Raw genomic sequence first — 19,963 nt, forward strand, 5'->3', positions numbered from 1 at the left:
TTTAGACATGCATCATATCATGACACAGTAATTTGGTTACTAGCAAACAGAGTTAAACTTACTAACCCCTTTTCAACCCTGGGAGTAGTGTGGGGAGCATTCGTGCGACACGCCTGCACACTGCAACTGACACACTAACATGCCGTGACACAGAGTTTGGAAAGCTCTGGTCTCCTAGGGAATAGACCCCACTACTGCCTGTTTCCTCCTGGGGCTTCAAGGTAAGTTACTGAAGGAGACAACAGTAGTAGCACCCACGGAATTGCACCCATTTAAATGCTGCCAGCACCCCTATCCAATCACATCTGACAAGGGCCGGCAGGGGTGGAGTTTCAAATTGGAAGTGCACTGAAACTGACTAGTCATCTTACCTGAAAGTGCAAAATTATGGTCCATATCAATCCCAAAGTCAATTTGGGATTCCCGTCCGTAATGTCATCGTTCCTAATGTTCACCAGTTTCACCTGTCAGAGAGGAGGAAAAAAACTGTAAGAACATAGAATGAGCCTGCTGGATCAGATCTAGGGCCCATCTAGTCCCACATTCTGTTTTCATAGGGGCCAACCAGATGGAAAACAGGCAAGCAGGACTTGAGTGCAAGAGCACACTTGCTTCCTAAGGTTTCCAGAAACCTTTGCTGTGGAGGCAGAACATAGTTGTTGTTACTGCTAGTAGATAGTTAAACAACTGGAGATGAAAACAATCCTTCTGACTCTTCTGCGTGATCGCAATAAAGAATACTTGCATTCTCAATAACTTTAATAATAAACACAGTGGGCTGCATTTCCAATTTTGGTTTCTCCTCTTGATGCTTTTCAGGCAAAGCAAAGATTGCCTCTCTGTGGCTGAGTACAGGAGGAAACACTCTTCTGCCAATTTCTGTTGAAGCTTAGATGGCTAAGAAGGAATGGAGAGTCTTCCTAACACAAAAGCATGGGGAAATAGCAAAGAGAAAACATGGAGGATCTTGGATTCTGTCCAGGATCACATCACATTAGGCTTTCCTGGGCTACAGCTACTTCCTCTATACTGGGAAGAGTTTAGCTGCATAAAAAAGCCTGTAAGGGAGAGCCTGGCCAATTAAAACAAAAGAAAGCAAATTGCATTAATATTTACATTAGTAGCACCAGCACCAGCAGTAATATTTTTATTATCCTAACAGCTCTTCAACTATTCAAAAAGCAGCACACACACTGACTATTTAACAATATAATAGTCCTGCAGCTTTGGAATAAACTTCAGTTGTATTTGCGACTTCTATATCTCCTAATTTATGCAATATGGGAGCCCTATTATAATGCTGCTGTCACACAATTATTTGCTTATTAAGTTGGAATAAGAATGCTCTGATTAAAGAGAGGTATGTGGTGCTTATCCTGATAAAAACGTATTTGGGGATATTGTTTAGCAGCCAATTAAACTCAAGTGTCCTGTTGTTTTCCGACCTGTTCATATTATTAAAACTACATTTCACAAGAAATATACTCTACACTTAAAGCAATTAAGCAAGATGGAAAGCCTAATTATAAATCTCCAAGATGTAAAAGAAGTTGTTCTTTTCTAACAAAATGGCGCAATATATTTTGCTATGGGGTTTTCTACCTAAAGAAAAGTGGAGGGAGGCTGCAGTACATGAAATGAAGAGAAGAGAAAACCCTCAAAGATCCCTAGAAATTAATAGGTCTATAAAGGTATGGATACGATTTAAGTAAATTTTTAAAAGCCAAACAATTACTTAGCACAAACATGTGGGTTCCTGGAAAGAAGACGGTGGCCTCTTCGCTCCTCCTCCAGTCCTGCTGCTGCTGTACTGTTATGAGTTAAGCCTCAGGCATCCCCATACTCGGCCCTCCAGGTGTTTTGGGACTACAACTCCCATCATCCCTAGCTAACAGGACCAGTGGTCAGGGATGATGGGAATTGTAGTCCCAAAACAGCTGGAGGGCCAAGTTTGGGGATGCTTGAGTTAAGCCATGGTTTGGCTTAGTAGTACATCAAACCCTGGCTCGTGGTTTATCTTGCTCTAGAGAAATCACAAGCTGAAGCCAAAGTTTCTAGGGTAGGTTTGAGGAACCTTTGGTCCTCCAGATGTTGCTACAACGCCCATCATCCCTGCCCATGAGCTAAGACTGTTGGGGCTTATTAGAGTTGAAGTTCAGTAACATCTGGAGGGCTACAGGTTCCTCACGACTGTTCTAAGATTCATAGCAGAGTGGCAGCAGCAGAACCAGAGGAAAAAGCACATTTGGAGCAGGTAACCAACAAATTGTGTATCCAATTTTTTGCAGCCAAAATAAGATCAGATGCTAGCTAGGGGTTGATGGATCAGTTTATAGCCAGCCTGTGTCAATTAATGCATGTATTCATTCATAAATCCATTCTATCCCAATTCTACATTAATTTGCAGATTTTAAAAAATACTGCATGAAAATTCACTGAAACATTAAATATTATTTTTTCACAAACTACAGATTCATAGAAGTAATTTATTTTAAAATATGTTTTTTATTTACATTTTTGGTGCATTTTTTGAGCTGAGAGCCGCAGAATAAAACTTACAATGAAAAATCAAAGCAACAACTCCATTCTGATGCACACATTAGTTTGGGAGATGCCAATCAGGTCAGCTCACATTATTTTGCCAATAATGAATTCCTCAAGCCTCCCTAGATGTAGCCCTAACACGTAAGAATGCAGCTGCTTAAATCTTCTATATCACAAATGCAGGGCCCAGGTCATAACTGTTTCTATTACTGGAAGCAGTCCCTATTGCTGGCCCACTTATTCCATCTGGTTTTGACCTTCATCGGTCCCCATCAGAGCTGCCAGAGCACAGGTAGTGATGGGTTGCAATGGGGAAAGATGTGGATGAAATGAATACATAGCAAGACTCGTCTGTAGGCTGTGTTCTAGCACAAATGGTGCAATCCACTGGGAACGATGCATGGACATGTCTCATCTTTCTGCCTCGAGATCTGATGGGCACAAGTATGCTAAATCAATCAGAATGCTGGTGTACTGATATACTTTCTCTCTCCCCACCCCCCCCCCCCGGGGACATGCAATTCAGGAACATTAGCAGCTTTGATTCTCTTGTGCTTCGGCAAAGGGGGCAAAATTGGAAAGCCAGGTGAGTGTATCTGTTGACTTGGAGAGATGAATACTGTAGTTCATGAGATTTATTTTTTTTAAAGATATATACTCTTCTATTTCTTAGGATCTGCCAATGAGTGTATCAATCAACCCCACTTCTCTGGTTCAGTCCAAATAACATGGCTAAGAAATCTTCTTTTTTTTAATCAACAAACAGCATAAAAATACAAACTGTAATTTTTCCTTTGTCAATAATTAGTATGTTTCCATAGAAAGGGCCCACAAGGGTAATCTAGTCCAACCCCCTGCAATGCAGGAATCTTTTTACCCAACATGAGGCACAAACCCACTACGCTGAGATTAATAGCCTCATGCTCTACCGACTGAGCTATCCCACCTTTCTAACTTTTAACTAGGTTAGTTAATTGTGGTATCTTACCTGCCGTCTTTTCAAATAATCAAGTGCAATTTGTACATTCTGCAGTCTGTGAAAACGCATCCGACCTTTCTCTCTGGGCTAAAAACAGAAAATGAAGACTGTGAGGCTTTCTATACAACAAATGTGTCTTAGAAGGCAAATTAATGCTCCTTTAGAATGATCGACATTTTAAAAAAGTTCTAAAACATTCACATCAGAATATTAGGGGGGTATGTGAAAAAGTTTATTTAAAACCTAATGACTCTGGAGAAAACCACACTGCTTTAAATGTTAAAGAGGCCCTGTCTTCACCCCTGTGGTCTCTTTTTGTTCATTTGGACACAACACAGTAGGCTGTACTGTAGTACCCATATGTGAACATCTCATCAGCACAAGGATTTCCACTTGCACAATTGAACATTCTAACCCCTTCTTCATTGCATCCCTCTAAATCTGATCACCCAACCCTATGGGGCATACTTGGGGATGTTGCGGGATGCATGTGGAGGGTTATTTATTTAGAAGATAACATCACAATGCTACCGTAAAACTTACCTTGTGGAGCAGGTGTAATCTACTTTTGGGCACAGTTTAGCTGAAGTGAAGCACTGTAAAGGCCCCTTAATGACAACAGGAGAGTTAAACTTCTTTCCCATGGAAATCAATGGTCCTTAACAATGCTTCACTTGGGCTGGAGTCATGCCTTCTATCAGCTGTTAAAAAGCACAAATTAGGATCCAGATGACCCCACCATCCACATTCTCACCAGTGTTCTTTGACAAGGTTTTAGAACATGAGTGACTAACTTCCAGTTGTTGCTGTGCTGTACTGCAACTCCTATCATCCCAGACCACTTGATGCACTGGCTCAGGCTGATGGGAGTTGGGAGCCCAGCAATAACTGGAGGGATAAAAGCTAGCCCTAAAGGCTAGTATCAGAATATAGCAAGTGATTTCAACTGTAACATACATCTCTGGATCACACCCTTTTGTGAGCAATTGTCCAAATGCTTCTGCTATGACATCACTGAAATGAATGGAGTTTAAAGGAACAGTAGTGCTTGCTAGGATGCACCAGGAATGTAGCAAGGGGCACGTTCTTGGTTAAAAGAGTGCATTTTACTAAGCACCAGTAGAATATACCATGTATTTTATTTGCAATGCATCCTATTATTTATTTTTCCTCTACGTAACGTACAGAGTAAAGCCTAAGAATCATTTCACACATTATGCAGAATTTGATCCAATGCAGCTGACAAGTGTACCAGTTTGATCTGTGAACACAGGTTTTGCCACATTCACATTTTGCATTTTTAGGTGTACAACTTAAAACATACATGATGTGTGAAGTGGTCCACAGGGTCCGTTTTTAGGAAATATTCATGCAAAAAAAAGTTGCATCAGAACTAGAAAAGCATATCAATTTTTCAAGAAAGGTATACAATCTGCATACTATCTATATTAGCAGCAAGTACACACTGGAGTAAGTTCTTTAAAAATGATCCCCATCCTTTTTTCTCTTTTCCAGTAGAATTTCAAGGGTTATTTCAGAAAATTACAACCAATTCCTTATAAATGCTTACAAAACGCAACATGCATGGATAAAGATACACAAGTTACCAAGGAAAACAAATTATATATAGCAGATTGATGATAATATGGCATAAGGCAAGCAGTTAGTGTAAAATCACAAAGAGGAAGAATTACACCAGAAAAGGCATCATTCGCTAGCTATCAAGGAACAGCTATGGGGTGGAGGAAAGTAAACATTTATGTGACTGTATAATCCAAAAAAATATAATGCCCTTCTTCCTGACTTTAGATTTTCCACAAACCTTTGCAGTAATGGACTGAAGCATGCTACACCACAGCAACATCTACAGCTCAGCAATGAGTATTTCCTCAGCAGAGAAAACAAGGACTTATCTGCATATATGACTGCAAGAGCCCTCAAGCTGCTTTCTACCCAAGGCAATAACAAGCTCCTCTCCCTGCTACTGAGCACTGGCAGTTGCTCCCCAATACCCACAGCCCAAGAGGACCAGCTATTTGCTTCTCATGGGCTTTCAGAAAGACCAAGAACCAATCAGTCCTTCTTTTCATGGAGCTTTGGGCTCTGTCCTATGGCTCTGGGTATTGAGAGCCATTCCCCCATAAGCCACAGCCCAGTAAATGGTCTGGAGACACACATACGCTGTTGATAAAACCAAGCAAAAAGGAAAAAAAGACGGAAGACCAATGATAAGCCAACAGCAACCCTCATCTCTAGGGAGTCTCTTGTTTGTAGTCAGTAGTGGACAGCATAGTAGGGAAGCAGAGAGGAGTGAGGCAAGATTGGCACAGTGAAAATGTACCATGCTCTATGCCATCCTTGCCACCACCTGCCCCTACTCATCCACCTCCCAGCAAGCAGCAGTGAGGCAAACAACCAGAGGTCACATAACTCATAGAGTTCCACCATGCTGTCCACTACTGCTGATGGTGCATGTTTAGTCAGAGAGTTGCAGTGAAGCTTGCATTTCACTGCTGTTACGGGTCTGCCTAGGGCTTGAATCTGGGGCAGATCCAGGCTTGAGGAGCCCCTAAGCAAAAATTTACTTTGTGGGGGATGCCCTTCTCTTGGGAGCTGCTCTGGGGCAAATCTGGGGGTGACAGGCAGCAACTGCATGCCAAGCAGTGCTCCAAGGAGCATGGACATATGGGTTAAGGTGCCGTTTTAACTTCCCACGTAAAGGTGTTTTAGAAGGGCATTGTGGGAAATGAAAATGAATACACCCAGACATGTGGTGCTCCTCTTAAAAATGTTTAAAGGGAAGGAGTGTTAAAGGCATCAGCAATGGACCCTGGCAACTGCCCAATGATACCAAGTGCTGAGGCAGGCCCTAGATTTGCCCAAGCCCCCAAATTTCAGTGCCGTCATGGCACTGGTGGAAGGCAACTACACAATTGCAAATTTTCATGGACTTGGTGCTCATGTTATACCAGAAGTGCAGAAGCTGCTTCAATGCAGTTTGTTCTCACATAATGAGAGATACCCTGGGCCACATGGGAAAAGCTCACAGTTCCTCCCCATAGTGATTTTACCTCTACTTCCAGAAGCAGCAGCATTAAAAAGGAACTCCTGCACCACTGGCATAGTAAAGAGTTTGAGACCTGGCTGCCCAGCAGAAGGCATAAACCAACTGAAATGACATTATATCGCTCATGTTCTGGACTTTACATTAACTGAGCATTGTAGCTGGAGAGCCGTAACATCTGTAAGGCACAAGCGTGCATAACTCCATTGATTCCTGTGGCTTGGAGCCTACGTATCCCTTTTGCGAATCGAAGGTTTTCAATCAAGTGGGAAATTCCACTGGCAAGTTTTCACCAATACCCCCTCCCCCTGCAGCCCTCCCTCCCTCCCACTACTCTGGAGTATCAGGGTACACAAGGAGTTGCAGGTGAGGGATCAGTAACTGTTGCCCCCACCCAGCCCCGTCTGTTCTGCTGCCAGGATCATCCAATGAATAGAATTCTGTTCATAAGACACTCTCATCAGCAGAAGAAAACTCAGCATCCAAGCCTATCAACCAAATCATTATGTGGTTGGCATTATGTGGTGCTATCCAAAAGTATTCATCCTGGGGACGTAGAAAGTGAAGCACTGCCAAAGGCAGCATTCCTTACAACAAGCTATTCTGGAGTAGTTTCTTCAAGGATGCTGCCCAAATGTGCCTTTTTAAAGTATGAGAATTAAACTTCGCTGAGTTCAATGCGACTTAGCCTCAGGTAAGCGTAGGATTGCAGCCTTAAGTGCTAATGAATGGAACGCGCGCACACACACACACACACACACACACACACAGAATTTGGGAAATGGTTTGAATGCAGAATATAAAATAGCCAAATAAATAAATCTAAGCTTTTCAGAAAGTGAAAGAACAAAGATATTTCCTTTGTAATATCTTAACGCATAATAAAGCCAGGGTGGTTTTGAGATTTTTTTTCCCGGACCCTTGGTATATACCCAATGGTTTCATAGGTATGGAACATGGGCAACACATATCTGTGCATCTAGGAACAGAAGTGATCTCAAAAGGACCTTGACTTTGGTATAATAATTTTTAAAAAGCCAGTTTCTTGTAAAAATGACGCAACCACTTTGGGACAAATCAATACTTAGTGCATTGCCGTACTGTTTATAAGTAGATTATTTCGCATCTGGAAGACAAAAGGCATCATTAAAAATGCTACCTCAGCTTTTGCTGCTATAAAAAATAAATCCTGTGAAAAGGGAACATATTTACTTAGTGAAGCATCATTTAGCTATCTTTCAGCTATTTCTATACTACATCTATTTGGGAAAAGTTATTACATATTCAGCCAATGAGTTAAGCAATCCACAAAACCAACTGAACTCCTCTGGACTAATTGCATTTGATCACATTCCCCCCTTGATGTATTTCGCTCTCTTTGTTTCCTCCCCTTCTATTGGTTGTCTCCCCAACTACTAACAATTTTATTGAAAGCTCCTTGGGACATGGAACATTTATTGTTCCAGCTTCAAAGGGCTGCAGATCAGGTTGCCAGTCATGTAACACAACCACGTTGCCATACACAATTATGAATTGCTTCACTAAATGTGTGGCATCGTTCGAGCCTCTGTAAGAGCGTTTAGCTGCATAGTTGTAGCATAAATGATTATCGCTGCAAGGAAAGAAACAAAATACGTTAAATTGCTGCCATTTTGAGTCGGACTGATAAAAAAGGAAAATCCGCCAGCAGCAGCAAAAGGCTTTCTGTTAACTTTTGCAGTCATTTCAGAGGGTCCTGATGGATTGCCCAAAATCATTAGCACTGCCAGTATTATTCTACATTAGACACATTCCCCACAATTCCAGTTTCCCAATCAATTCTTTCTAATAAAACTACTGCACAGCACCAAACTAACAAGTTACTTCCAAGTTAGCAGTCACCACTCTTCAAATACTACATTAGTAGAGTTATGGGGGTCGGCACCTACCCCCTTATCCTCATCCTCCTCATCCTCATGCTGTTCATACGCGCATGCTTCTGTTGAACTCACCAACCGTAAGGTCTTCAAAAAATCTCGCTCCCTTGGCTAATGAACATAACAGACAGGAGACAGGACAGCAAAGACAGACCACAAATGAAGAGTAGAATATGAACAGAAGAATATAATGAAGGGAACAAGTGCCGAGCAAGGGAAGTAATGCTCACGACAAAAGGAAATAATGACACCAGAAGGAAGTGTTAGACAATTACAGGTGGGAACCTTCCGCCCCCATTATTACTTGCAGATTGCAGTATAAAAATGAGAAATAATATTTAGCATCCAACATTTGCCAGATTACTTTTATTAAATGTGAAGATAGAAAAGAAAAGGGCATAATAAGAAGTCTTACAATAGCAAACAATATTGCTAAGCTATTCAGAACTGTTCAGTAGGCAGTTCTGAAACTTGCTCTGAGTTCCCCCAGTTATGCAAACAATGAATTAAGAGAGAAACCCCAACAGCAAAGGTCAGTTGAATCTGCAACCGCATTGAGGCCTAAGGCTGTTGAAAAAGATTTGAAAGCTTACCAGGGTGTCTCCTGAAAGAACTTCTAAAAGAGAAATCAAGTTATGTCCATCTCTCAGGTCTTCATAGAGGTCATTCACATGCTTGCGGACCTAAAGGAGAAAAATGAAATACAGAAGTTAAGATGCTGTTTCTTTCAAGCAGAGGTGCAGCCGAAACCTATGCATATTTACTTCAAAGCAAGTTCCATCGAGTTAAATAGGGCTTATGCCCTGATAAGAATACATCAAAGATTGCAGCCTCAGGCTTAGCCACCTCTGTCTCAGGTGCTGCAATGGGAAGGGCAGAGAATTTCTGAACCCTAATCCTGGCAATCCACTGCTATTTCCCACACTGGGGCTTCTGCCACTGCTTTGTCACTGCAGCAATGAGGTCAGCAGCACTCCCACTGGGCTCTATGGTGGCACTCATGCCATGATGCTTTGCTCTGAGAAATGGCCTTGTCTTGGAGCAAGGCATTCTGGGTAAGGCAACCTTGAAGAGCGCCTTTTTGTTTTGCCTCACCAAACGAGTTCAAAGTTTAACTGGAGCAAATTGTGAAACTTTAAAATCTAAAAGCCTAATTACTACTCTCCAACTTCAAAATGCATCTGTTGCCAGTATGGCAAAGTAGCTCTGTAGCCTCAACTGCAATGTCTCACTCTAGAAGGGACCTGTGTTTCAGGGGCTCCTTCCTCAAAATGAGGCATTGTTACATGGAGAATCTCAGCACACGTGCGCAGGAAGAGGAAGAGAAGGAAGAAGAGGAGGAGGTCAGTGCATGTGGGTGATGCACGGGGATGTGATGGTGGCTTTGTTTCAGCCAGCAGTATATCTTGCACTGGCCCTGAGAGTGATAAATTAATAAGGCTGTTCAGCAGAGTGCATAAATGCTTAGTGAGATCAACCCCAGTCCACGGGGGGGGGGGGGGGAGTTAGCAGAAGTACAGTGGTACCTAGGGTTACAAGATGAGAACAGAAATCACGCAGCGGCGGCGGGAGGCCCCATTAGCTAAAGTGGTACCTTAGGTTAAGAATAGTTTCAGGTTAAGAACGGACCTCCAGAACGAATTAAGTTCTTAGCCCTAGGCACTACTGTATCTCCCCATCACCCCCCATAATCTGGCAATTTATTCAACAAAGACTTTAAGAGTAAGAAAATGAAAGGCTATGGGAGAAAACAAAACACACATACAGAGAGAGAGAGAGAGAGAGAGAGAGAGAGAGAGAGAGAGAGAGAGATAAAATCAATGCTTTTTTCTGGGGGGACGCAGAGGTGCGCATACCCCTAAACATTTTTTGAATCTAAGTTTGCCCTCATTGAGGAGCAGTATTTCAATATGAGTAGGAAAATGAGAGTACCTCTAAACATTTTTTAAGAAACAAAAGAACTGTATATAATGCCCAAAATGGCCATGTTGACCAGGGCTGATGGAAACTGAAGTCTAAAACATCTGGAGGACACTGGTTGGGGGAAGGCTGGTCTAATTCAGTGGGAACCACATCCTTGAAACATGGCCCTGTAAATCATCCAACACACACGGTCCATTTAACGCAACATGCATCAGTAACCAGTGTACCGCAGAAGTGAAACCCATATATGAATCTGGTTGAATAATGATTATTATATAAACAGTAGCTCTGAATATTCTGATTTGTGGTATCTAAAATAAATAGCTCTATACTTCGTAGGTGGTGTGGAAACGTATATTTAAAAAATTGCCTAAATTGCTACTCACTGCATATTCCCATTAAAAGGGGACATCTGCCAGCAAATGCCTTAATTATTAAAATGTGTGCACATTAATAGATATATGTATGTTGAAAGTAGGGAGGACCCTCCAAAGCAGCTGCTCAAATCTGCCAAGATGTGGTTTTGTACTGCATATTTGGAATGGAAGGGGAGATTCTCAAGTGTGCGTTTCCAAAAATAGAGAGCGCGAACCATCTCCCAAGACAGCTTGGAAGCACACCACCTCTGCACAAAGGTGTGTTCTTTTAATGATTATGTGAGGTTGTAAACGATGTTACAAACCGAGTTAGCATTTTAACAGGGAATAATAGTATCAGAAGTACATTATGATTGTGTTGATAATAAATCAGAACAAGCTCCCTAATTACCCCTGACAATAATTTCTACAGCTCCCTCAACCACCGGGCTCTTACAGTAAATGCAAATTAGTATTATTTAATTTCTTGTCCTTCTTTTTACGTTTATTGTGGGCTCCTGGAGAAGCTGTGTTTCAAAGGAACTGCCCCCCAAAATACCTGTGTTAAATTAAAAGGGAATGAAGGAGCATCACAGAGCTGGCATGCTGTCTATGTTTGCTGCGTAGGTTAACTGACAGAGGCAGTTTTGGCTGGGGTCATCTATATTTTGGAGCCAAGGGGTCGTCTGTATACTGATACCACCCATCAATCTCTCTCTCTCTCATTTTCATCTGATCCTAAGGATGCAGTGGAAACCCTGAACCATTATCTGGAGACTGTGAAAAGGAAAACACACTGAAATTTAATCCAGACAAAGCATAAGTACTATTGGTTGGGGAAACTGCAGATTGGGCTTAGAGTTACAGATTATGTTGAATTAAAATGTTGTGAATAACATTTAAAACCAATTTATTATAAGCCAGCAAGCTAAAATATGTTTTCTATTTGCATTTTTTTACTAAAAAAAATGAGGAGTGGGATATCTTAAATTAACTGTGACAACCCCTTGGCAATTTGAATCTCATTGAATAATGATTACTCCTGATAATAACCTAATGAATATGCAGTATCTATCCACCCAAACCAAACAGCTACCAATATTGATAATTTCCTACAAAGCAATCTTATTTTCCAGATAATTATACTGTGCATACTGAAGCATTATCAAGTATAGTTTGGAATTGTTTGTCTAATTGCCCTAATAGTTTACAGTTTGGAGTTGGAGCTGTTTATTTGTTCAGGTAACTATGTGATGCGGGGGGGGGGGGTTGATATAAAAGTCTTAGCAGTATTCTCCAAGTGTGTCTTTTGGCTTCTAAATTGTCAGAATTCAAAGAGGGTTGTGAAAAGATGATGTTTTAGATGCTACACACCAAGCAATAATTGAAGGCCAAAGTAACAAAGATGTTTATCAATAGGAGCTGTTTTTTTAAATAATCAATACCCAAAGACAAGTGCCAGTCTAGTCCAGGCTCTCGGCAGACAGCTAAAAGGGGGAGGGGGCATATCAAGTGTGCAAATCAAAGAAGCAGTATACATTATAGACCAGGGGTCAGCAAACTTTTTCAGCAGGGGGCCGGTCCACTGTCCCTCAGACCTTGTGGGGGGCCGGACTATATTTTGAAAAATAATAATGAACGAATTCCTATGCCCCACAATTAACCTATAGATGCATTTTAAATAAAAGCACACATTCTACTCATGTAAAAGCACGCTGATTCCCAGACCATCCGTGGGCCGGATTGAGAAGGCGACTGGGCCGGATCCAGCCCCCGGGCCTTAGTTTGTGTACCCATGTTATAGACCTATGTGGAGGAGGGACCAGTTTGTAAAACTGCTCCCTCTACACAACCCCACATCAGGTCACAAGCCTGTTTGCAGCCCCACACACTGCCATGGATGATCCAGACCACTGAAAACAGAAAGACCACCAGGAAAGACCAATCACAGTAAAGTCAGGCCCCAGGAAGTTGGCCCTAGCAGCTGCCCAGGTTCTGTGACCTCCCTGAGGCCCATTCATGTTGGATGTCAAAACCACAAAATGAAAAGCCCACTCAGCATGCACTCACTTTCAAACTGAGATGTCAAGGACAAATCTATCAAATCTAAAAGTGGGTAGGCTACACAACAGAAAAGGTGTGTGTGCTAGAAATGGAGCTAAAGGGCTGGGGGAAAAGAGCCAAAATATACCAAGTACACTTTGCCCATTTGCAAATGAGTAAAGTCAAAGCATATTTGCATATTTGGAATGTGGGTCTTCCCCTCGCAATTAATGATGCCTCACCCCCTCTGTGGCTTTCCTCTCTGGCAATTTCCTGGGCAAGAAAAGATTGGCAATCCTTTGCTTTCTCTCATACTTCAGATAAATTCCTCTCTTGGTTTTCTCTTCAAGTTTTCCAAAATGTGAACAGAAGTTTTCTTGCCACCCAAATACAGATGAATAATTTGGTTTTAAAGGCGACTAAATCGATAATGCGTATTCATATGCTAATGCCTATTGGACACATATGTGCAAAAATACTTGATTGCTGCTTCTTAACGTTTCGTTTCAGGCTCAGCATGCATACTGATTTGAACTGGAAGGCAAAGCAAGCTTGGCAACTAAGCTGCCAGTGAAATCCCTGGGATCTCCAGGGCAGGCTGCGGGAATTTGTTAGATCCTCCACGATTTACTGTGAGAATCTGGGAACTAAGCTATGTGCTGCCTCAGGCAGGCAGACTTGGGCAACATTCATAGCACAGCTGGGTGTGGGAGGCTTGGCAGCTTAGCTGGAACAAGAATGCCAGCCAGCCTTGGGGAAGGGGAGAAGAGAGAGACTGTCATTTAATTCCATAACTGGAGGAAAGGCAAAAAGAGTGTTTGCCAAGATTAAAGCAGAAGCATTTAACCAGCTAAAATGGTACATAATACAATAATGGCAATTCACAGAATTGGGTGAGTTCACTAAGCAAGAAATATAGTTTTTGAGCATACTGGGGGGTGTTTCTTCTCCCTTCCCCACCCATCTTTTCCACCGAGTAAATTAGATGTAGATTGATCAATTACATTTATATACCATCTTTTCTGACACAGGTGGCGCTGTGGGTTAAACCACAGAGCCTAGGACTTGCCGATCAGAAGGTCGGCGGTTCGAATCCCCGGGACGGGGTGAGCTCCCATTGCTCGGTCCCTGCTCCTGCCAACCTAGCAGTTCAAAAGCACATCAAAGTGCAAGTAGATAAATAGGTACCACTCCAGCAGGAAGGTAAACGGCATTTCCGTGCGCTGCTCTGGTTTGCCTGCAGCGGCTTAGTCATGCTGGCCACATGACCCGGAAGCTGTACGCCGGCTCCCTCGGCCAATAAAGCAAGATGAGCGCCGCAAGCCCAGAGTCGTCTGTGACTGGACCTAATGGTCAGGGATCCCTTTACCTTTACCATCTTTTCTACAAGGAGCTCGTGGTGGAATACATGTTTCTCTGCGCCTCTCTCCACTGTTTCATCTCAATGACTCTATGATGTAGGCTAGGCTGACAGAGGGTGCCTGGCCCAAGGCAGTAGTAGTAACAACAACAACAACAACAACAACAACAACAACAACAACAACCCAAGGTAACCCAGTGAACTTCACGGCTAAGTGGGGATTTTAACTCTGGTGTCCTAGGACCTAACCAAACACTTTAACCACCACACCATACTACAGTGGTACCTCGGGTTACAGATGCTTCAGGTTACAGATGCTTCAGGTTACAGACTCTGCTAACCCAGAAATAGTACCTTGGGTTAAGAACTTTGCTTCAGCATGAGAACAGAAATTGCGTGGCAGCAGCAGGAGGCCCCATTAGATAAAGTGGTACCTCAGGTTAAGAACAGTTTCAGGTTAAGAACGGACCTCCAGAATGAATTAAGTTCTTAACCCGAGGTACCACTGTATTTGTTTCAAATACTTCACACCTAGTTTACCCTACACAACATTTTATAAAAAATAATCTGGATTTAGTGTGATATACCAATTGAAAAACAAAGCAACACCCCCACCCGGAATGCCATCATTCCTATATTGTTCACCTCTAAATAATCTTGCTCCCAATGTCCACTTTGCACACTGTAAATATAGACTCTGCCTGCCCATGTGCTTATATGGCTCCTGGCATGCTTCTGTCTGTTCACTGACCTCACTATTCTTCTGCCTTGGCCAGTTTCAATGACACTTGAGCTGACCACAGCATAACTGAGATTTCTAAAAAAAGAAGAAACATCTGAATGCGGTTGATGCAGGTGCTGTATACATTTCCTTCATCCTCAGGCATTTGTGTGAAGACCAAAACTGGTCCAAGAGACCTGGGCCGAGTACTGGAGAGGTCTGTTGGCGGCTCCTCGGAGAGATAATGATTGCCTAGCCTGCCCCATCTCCTATTTCCAGGAAAGCAATGGCTTGAATTGCTGGCTTATAAGCAGTATTCATTGGAGATCCCTGGTATACCTCAGGAGTTCTCAGGAATTCCTCAATGGTAAAGCTGGTAATGCACAAACCAAGAACACACCCCAGAACCCTTTGCAATGTCAAGGAATTCCATGGTCAACATGCAGAGCGCCCCAAAAGGCAAAGCCATTTAGAAAAGTCTCCCTAAAATAGAAAGTGCTTATATGATCGGTTTACATATATGAATGCATGTAAGCATGTACATGCATACATCTTATGCACCAGTTATCAGCAGGATTCTAATTATTATTTCTATAGCGCCAATCAGGATAATATCCTTTCTCAACTGACTGTAAGTGGCTCTGCCTTTACAGAAGTTATGCTGAAGGAGTATGAAAATCTTTTACATCTATTCTGTCACTAGATAAAATTCTGTTGAGGAGTAAGAAGTGTCCCTATAGCATAGAAGCTGTGTTGCTCCAGATGTTGCTGGACTCCAAATCCATCATCCCTGACCACTGGACCACTGCTTCCAACATCTGGAAAGCCATAGAGTTCCCTCTTATAGGAATGAGGACTGTCCCTCTCTTCTCTTTCACAGATTTTATAATGTGGGGTGTCAACATTTTCCGGACTTTGATTGTCAGTAAGCACTGGAAATGGAAAAGAGAGCCTGAGTGCATTATTAATATATACCCATAGGAGGAGAGGGATCGCACATGATAAGGAAAACACAGCAACTCCTCCCCTGTTTTCTTCTTTCTATAACATATCCTTCTGGTTGCCAGATAAATACTAACTTGTAGCTCCAGCTGGTGTGTGCCTATACACATGAAAGGCTTCCCAAAGCACCTTTTAGCTTCCATTTTAATTGAGTGATACCACATCTGAGGTCCCTGCTGTGTTCTGTTGCTATCTAAGACCCGAGGCAAGCACAAGCCACAGCAGGAGGGCACATGGCCATGTCCTCCCTGTCTTGGCAGTGTTTCCTTTGATCCTTTCTGAAACTCTCAATATATGTTGCCTCTTGGAGGGATGCTGCTGCATTTTAAAACATTGCATATTTTTATTCAGATTTGTCTTCTTGTTTGCAAGGTAAATCTTTCTGACTCCTCCTACCCCAAAGAAAATTTGCATCTGAGTTAAGCTGCTAAGCGACTCCTATGGCAACATACCCAAACGGTGCATGGTTCCCCAAGTATTACATTGTTAGTCCATGTAATAGCAGCTACATGATACAAGGACCTTTGTGCAGATGGCGCTATTCCCTCACTCTTGTTCAGTCTTCTTGTCAAAAGCAGTTAGGTGCTAAAACAGGCATCAATTCTGTTTCTCAACAAAAGAGGCAGAAAAGTTGGGAAGCTGAACACAATGAGGCAGTTCTTTTTTCACAGTATCTTTTAAAATCTATTCACTTTCTTTTTCTTTTTCTTGTCAACTTCTTCCAGAGTAGAAAAAAATGGCAACCAGCACTGTGCAGAGAGGAATGTCTATATGAGAATAGAGGAGCTACACACAGACCTCCCACCCCACAAAGGCCTGTTTGTCCTGTGTTGCAGATGGGAATCTCCCCATGAAGGTGTCATGGACTTTGAAGACGCTCCAACTCAGGACGAAAGGGAGAAACGTGCTAAGAGGAGGGCACATTTGGCAAACCTTCACCTTGATCAATTCCCGCACGGAAACCTATGCCCTCACAGTGGAAGGTCGTGTGGATCCAGAATTGGCCTCCACAGTCACTTACAAACTCACTGTTAAGACCCTGTTCATGAAAGACAATCCTACTTGGCTACAAGTGATCACAGAGGAGGAAGAAGAAGAAGAAGAAGAAGCTGCCCAGTGGCAAGATTAAATTCTGTCCATCATATGTAGGACTTTAGCCCCTGGTTTAAGTTAATAATATCTATTGCTACCTCAAAGATGTTCTCTAAATAATTCCTACAAATTCAGTTGCTTTGAGATTACATTGTAGTAGAAAGTTCCCGATTGTAAGGATCTTTCAACAACAATATATTTTAAACCACCTTTCAACAAAAGTTCCCGAATAAAACTTATTTGGCATTTGCATATCACCCAGATCATAGTTAGTGCTGACAGTTCAATGCTCTTCCTTCTTACTGACCTCTAAAACCTTTCACTGTGCTGTCTGAAATTATAATTCCATTTCACTTGTTTACTTGGGTTTGTCACTTCCAGTAACACTCCCTTTCCCCCCTCCTCAACCACCACAAACACTCTTCTGTCATGCCATATAAAGTATCCGTGAAGGAATTATGTGGTGTTTATCACCATACATCTGAGTTTGCAGCACAGACCTTTTCGTGTTTTGTACTACATCCCCCAGGTGACACATTAAGTGCAAAATCATCTGCATTATTTCCAAGCATGCTGACAGCGCTGTTTATTTCTTTTGTACATATTCTGGCACAATAGTCCAAAGTCTCATGCATTCCTATTCCTTTCTGTAGATGAGATGGAGTAGTTCCATTGCTGCCTAATTATTAAATAACCATGGGCTTACATTCACTCCCATCTCCAAGGATATTTTATTAAATATTTTATTTAACAGAATCATAATCATGTTATATACAGTGCATACAACCTCATTTCAACCAATAATAGTAATTTCTAGCCAGCACAGATGTGTGACTTAACTGCCTGTATATTTCATAAATGCCCCCCAATTCCCTTAGTCATGCATAATTAGCGTACTGAATAGCTGAAGACATCAGCAACTGTAGGGAATGTGATACCATCATCAGGTTCAAAGGCAGGCTTGTGGAACTGATTTTACTGCACTGAAACGGTCTTATTCCAAAATGCTAGAAATGAGTAGATAAATAAATAAATCCAGAATGCACATTAAAAAGGCTTTCATGTTTTATTCTGGCTTCAGGCACACACAATAATTAAGATTGGAACAGGTTTTTAAAAAACAACAACCAAAAACCTCGCCACAGAAAAGAGCGCACTGATTAAAGGAATCCTAGAAACATAAAATAGCTAAGTCAAAAAGGGCCCCCAAGTGTCATTTCTACTCTCTGTACCAAGCCTCCTAGAAGGAATACAGCTTACAATCAAATTAATGGAGATGGAAGCCTCAGAGTATAGGGGAGGATTTTGGTGTAGGGAAAAGCTGCTGGTGTGTGCCCCCCACCCCGCTTTTATTTAATTTATTTATTTTTCAAAACACAGGAAGGTGCACTTTGCTTCAGGAAGATAAAACTTTTTTTTTATGATGTGGGGGATTGTTTTGAGGGAAAGGCCCAGCTTTTCCCTTACCCTCTTTTAAAGGACTACAGAAGTGCTGAAGAAGTACACTTCTTCTCACTTCTGAAATAACATTTGCAACAACCAAAACCGAGAGAGCCTTTTAAAATGCCAATAACTGTGTGAGACTGTGGGTTGGGTTTGATGTTTCTCTGGTCGGCGTTAGTACACCCCAGATGGCCATAGAATCACACTGGGTCATGACTAACTTTAAGTCCCTTTATTTCAGTAGGTCTACACTGGATATGAGGGACGCGGGTGGTGCTGTGGGTTAAACCACAGAGCAGCCTAGGACTTGCCGATCAGAAGGTTGGCGGTTCGAATCCCTGCAATGGGGTGAGCTCCTGTTGCTCGGTCCCAGCTCCTGCCAACCTAGCAGTTCGAAAGCATGTCAAAGTGCAAGTAGATAAATAGGTACCGCTCTGGCAGGAAGGTAAATGGCGTTCCCGTGCGCTGCTCTGGTTCGCCAGAAGCAGCTTAGTCATGCTGGCCACATGACCTGGAAGCTGTACGCCGGCTTCCTCGGCCAGTAAAGCGAGATAAGCGCTGCAACCCCAGAGTCATCTGCGACTGGACCTAATGGTCAGGGGTTCCTTTACCTTTTTACACTGGATATGACTGAGTTGGATAAAATCCACAGCCAAGAGAGAATCAGATATAAATACTGGCCTTGAACCCCAAGCTGAGTACTGCGGAAATAGCAATGGAGGACAGGTTTTCCCTTGGAAGACTCAGGAAGCAGAACCATAAAGAGACGGATTTTATAACTGGATGTGGATTTCTTTACCTCCTTGGACCTTGGGTGAGATCCTGCGACAGAATGCAATGGAAGGAAGGGGGGATGCCAGGTTGAGAAATAACCCTCATATATTTGTGCAGCACATCCATGAGCGCTGCATGTCAGTTTTAACCTCATGAGGAGTGGTAAAAATATTTCTTATAACATGACAGAATGAAACTGGTAAGTAATCTACTGCATGGTAAGAGAGCTTACTTCATGGTAGTTTGGGCATCTGTACTGATTCATCTCTGGATGACAAGGCTCAAAATAGCCCCAAAAAAGCCTTAAACTCTGTACTGAAATATGGGATCAATGACCCAATTCAGAGGTAACACTGTGTGATGCAGCAATAGTGAGGAGATTGGGAGGGCTTCATGGGCTCATCAGCACCTCCCTCTTCCTTCAGCAGTTAGCATTAACTTTGGTATCACTGTACATTTCTGTCAGTGTGTAACCATAGACTGCTTTGAGGTCTAAGCTACATATTGCATGGGCAATCTGTAACATTATTTCTGCTTAAAAGTGGACAGAGAAGGCTTCAAATTTGATTTTAAAAAGCTCAACAGTATTTTTGGGTTGGGTTTTTTTAAAAAACAACAACACAGAACTCATTATCTCTTTATGGAAGCTGTACTTTCATGATTGCTGCTACATATTACTGTTAGAGCAAGCATTATTAAAGATCAAAACTTCTATACAAATAAAAAAATTGGTGGTTTGTTTACTT

The 19,963-nt window shown here is 42.2% G+C and overlaps 1 protein-coding gene across 1 annotated transcript in view; it reads right to left on the reverse strand.

Moving 5' to 3' along the window:
• Positions 1 to 19,963, reverse strand: part of LOC310759029 (dystonin-like) — a 306,438-nt gene that overhangs the window by 197,641 nt on the left and 88,834 nt on the right. The window contains exons 6-8 of the mRNA XM_083605788.1: positions 9,097 to 9,186; positions 3,533 to 3,610; positions 372 to 464 (exon numbers count right to left, since the gene is read on the reverse strand). Coding sequence (XP_083461914.1) covers positions 372 to 464; positions 3,533 to 3,610; positions 9,097 to 9,186 — 261 coding nt within the window. The remainder of the gene's footprint in view (positions 1 to 371; positions 465 to 3,532; positions 3,611 to 9,096; positions 9,187 to 19,963) is intronic.

Source organism: Podarcis filfolensis (assembly GCF_964270895.1).
Source record: "Podarcis filfolensis genome assembly, chromosome: 3".
In the NCBI taxonomy this organism is placed as follows: Eukaryota; Metazoa; Chordata; class Lepidosauria; order Squamata; family Lacertidae; genus Podarcis; species Podarcis filfolensis.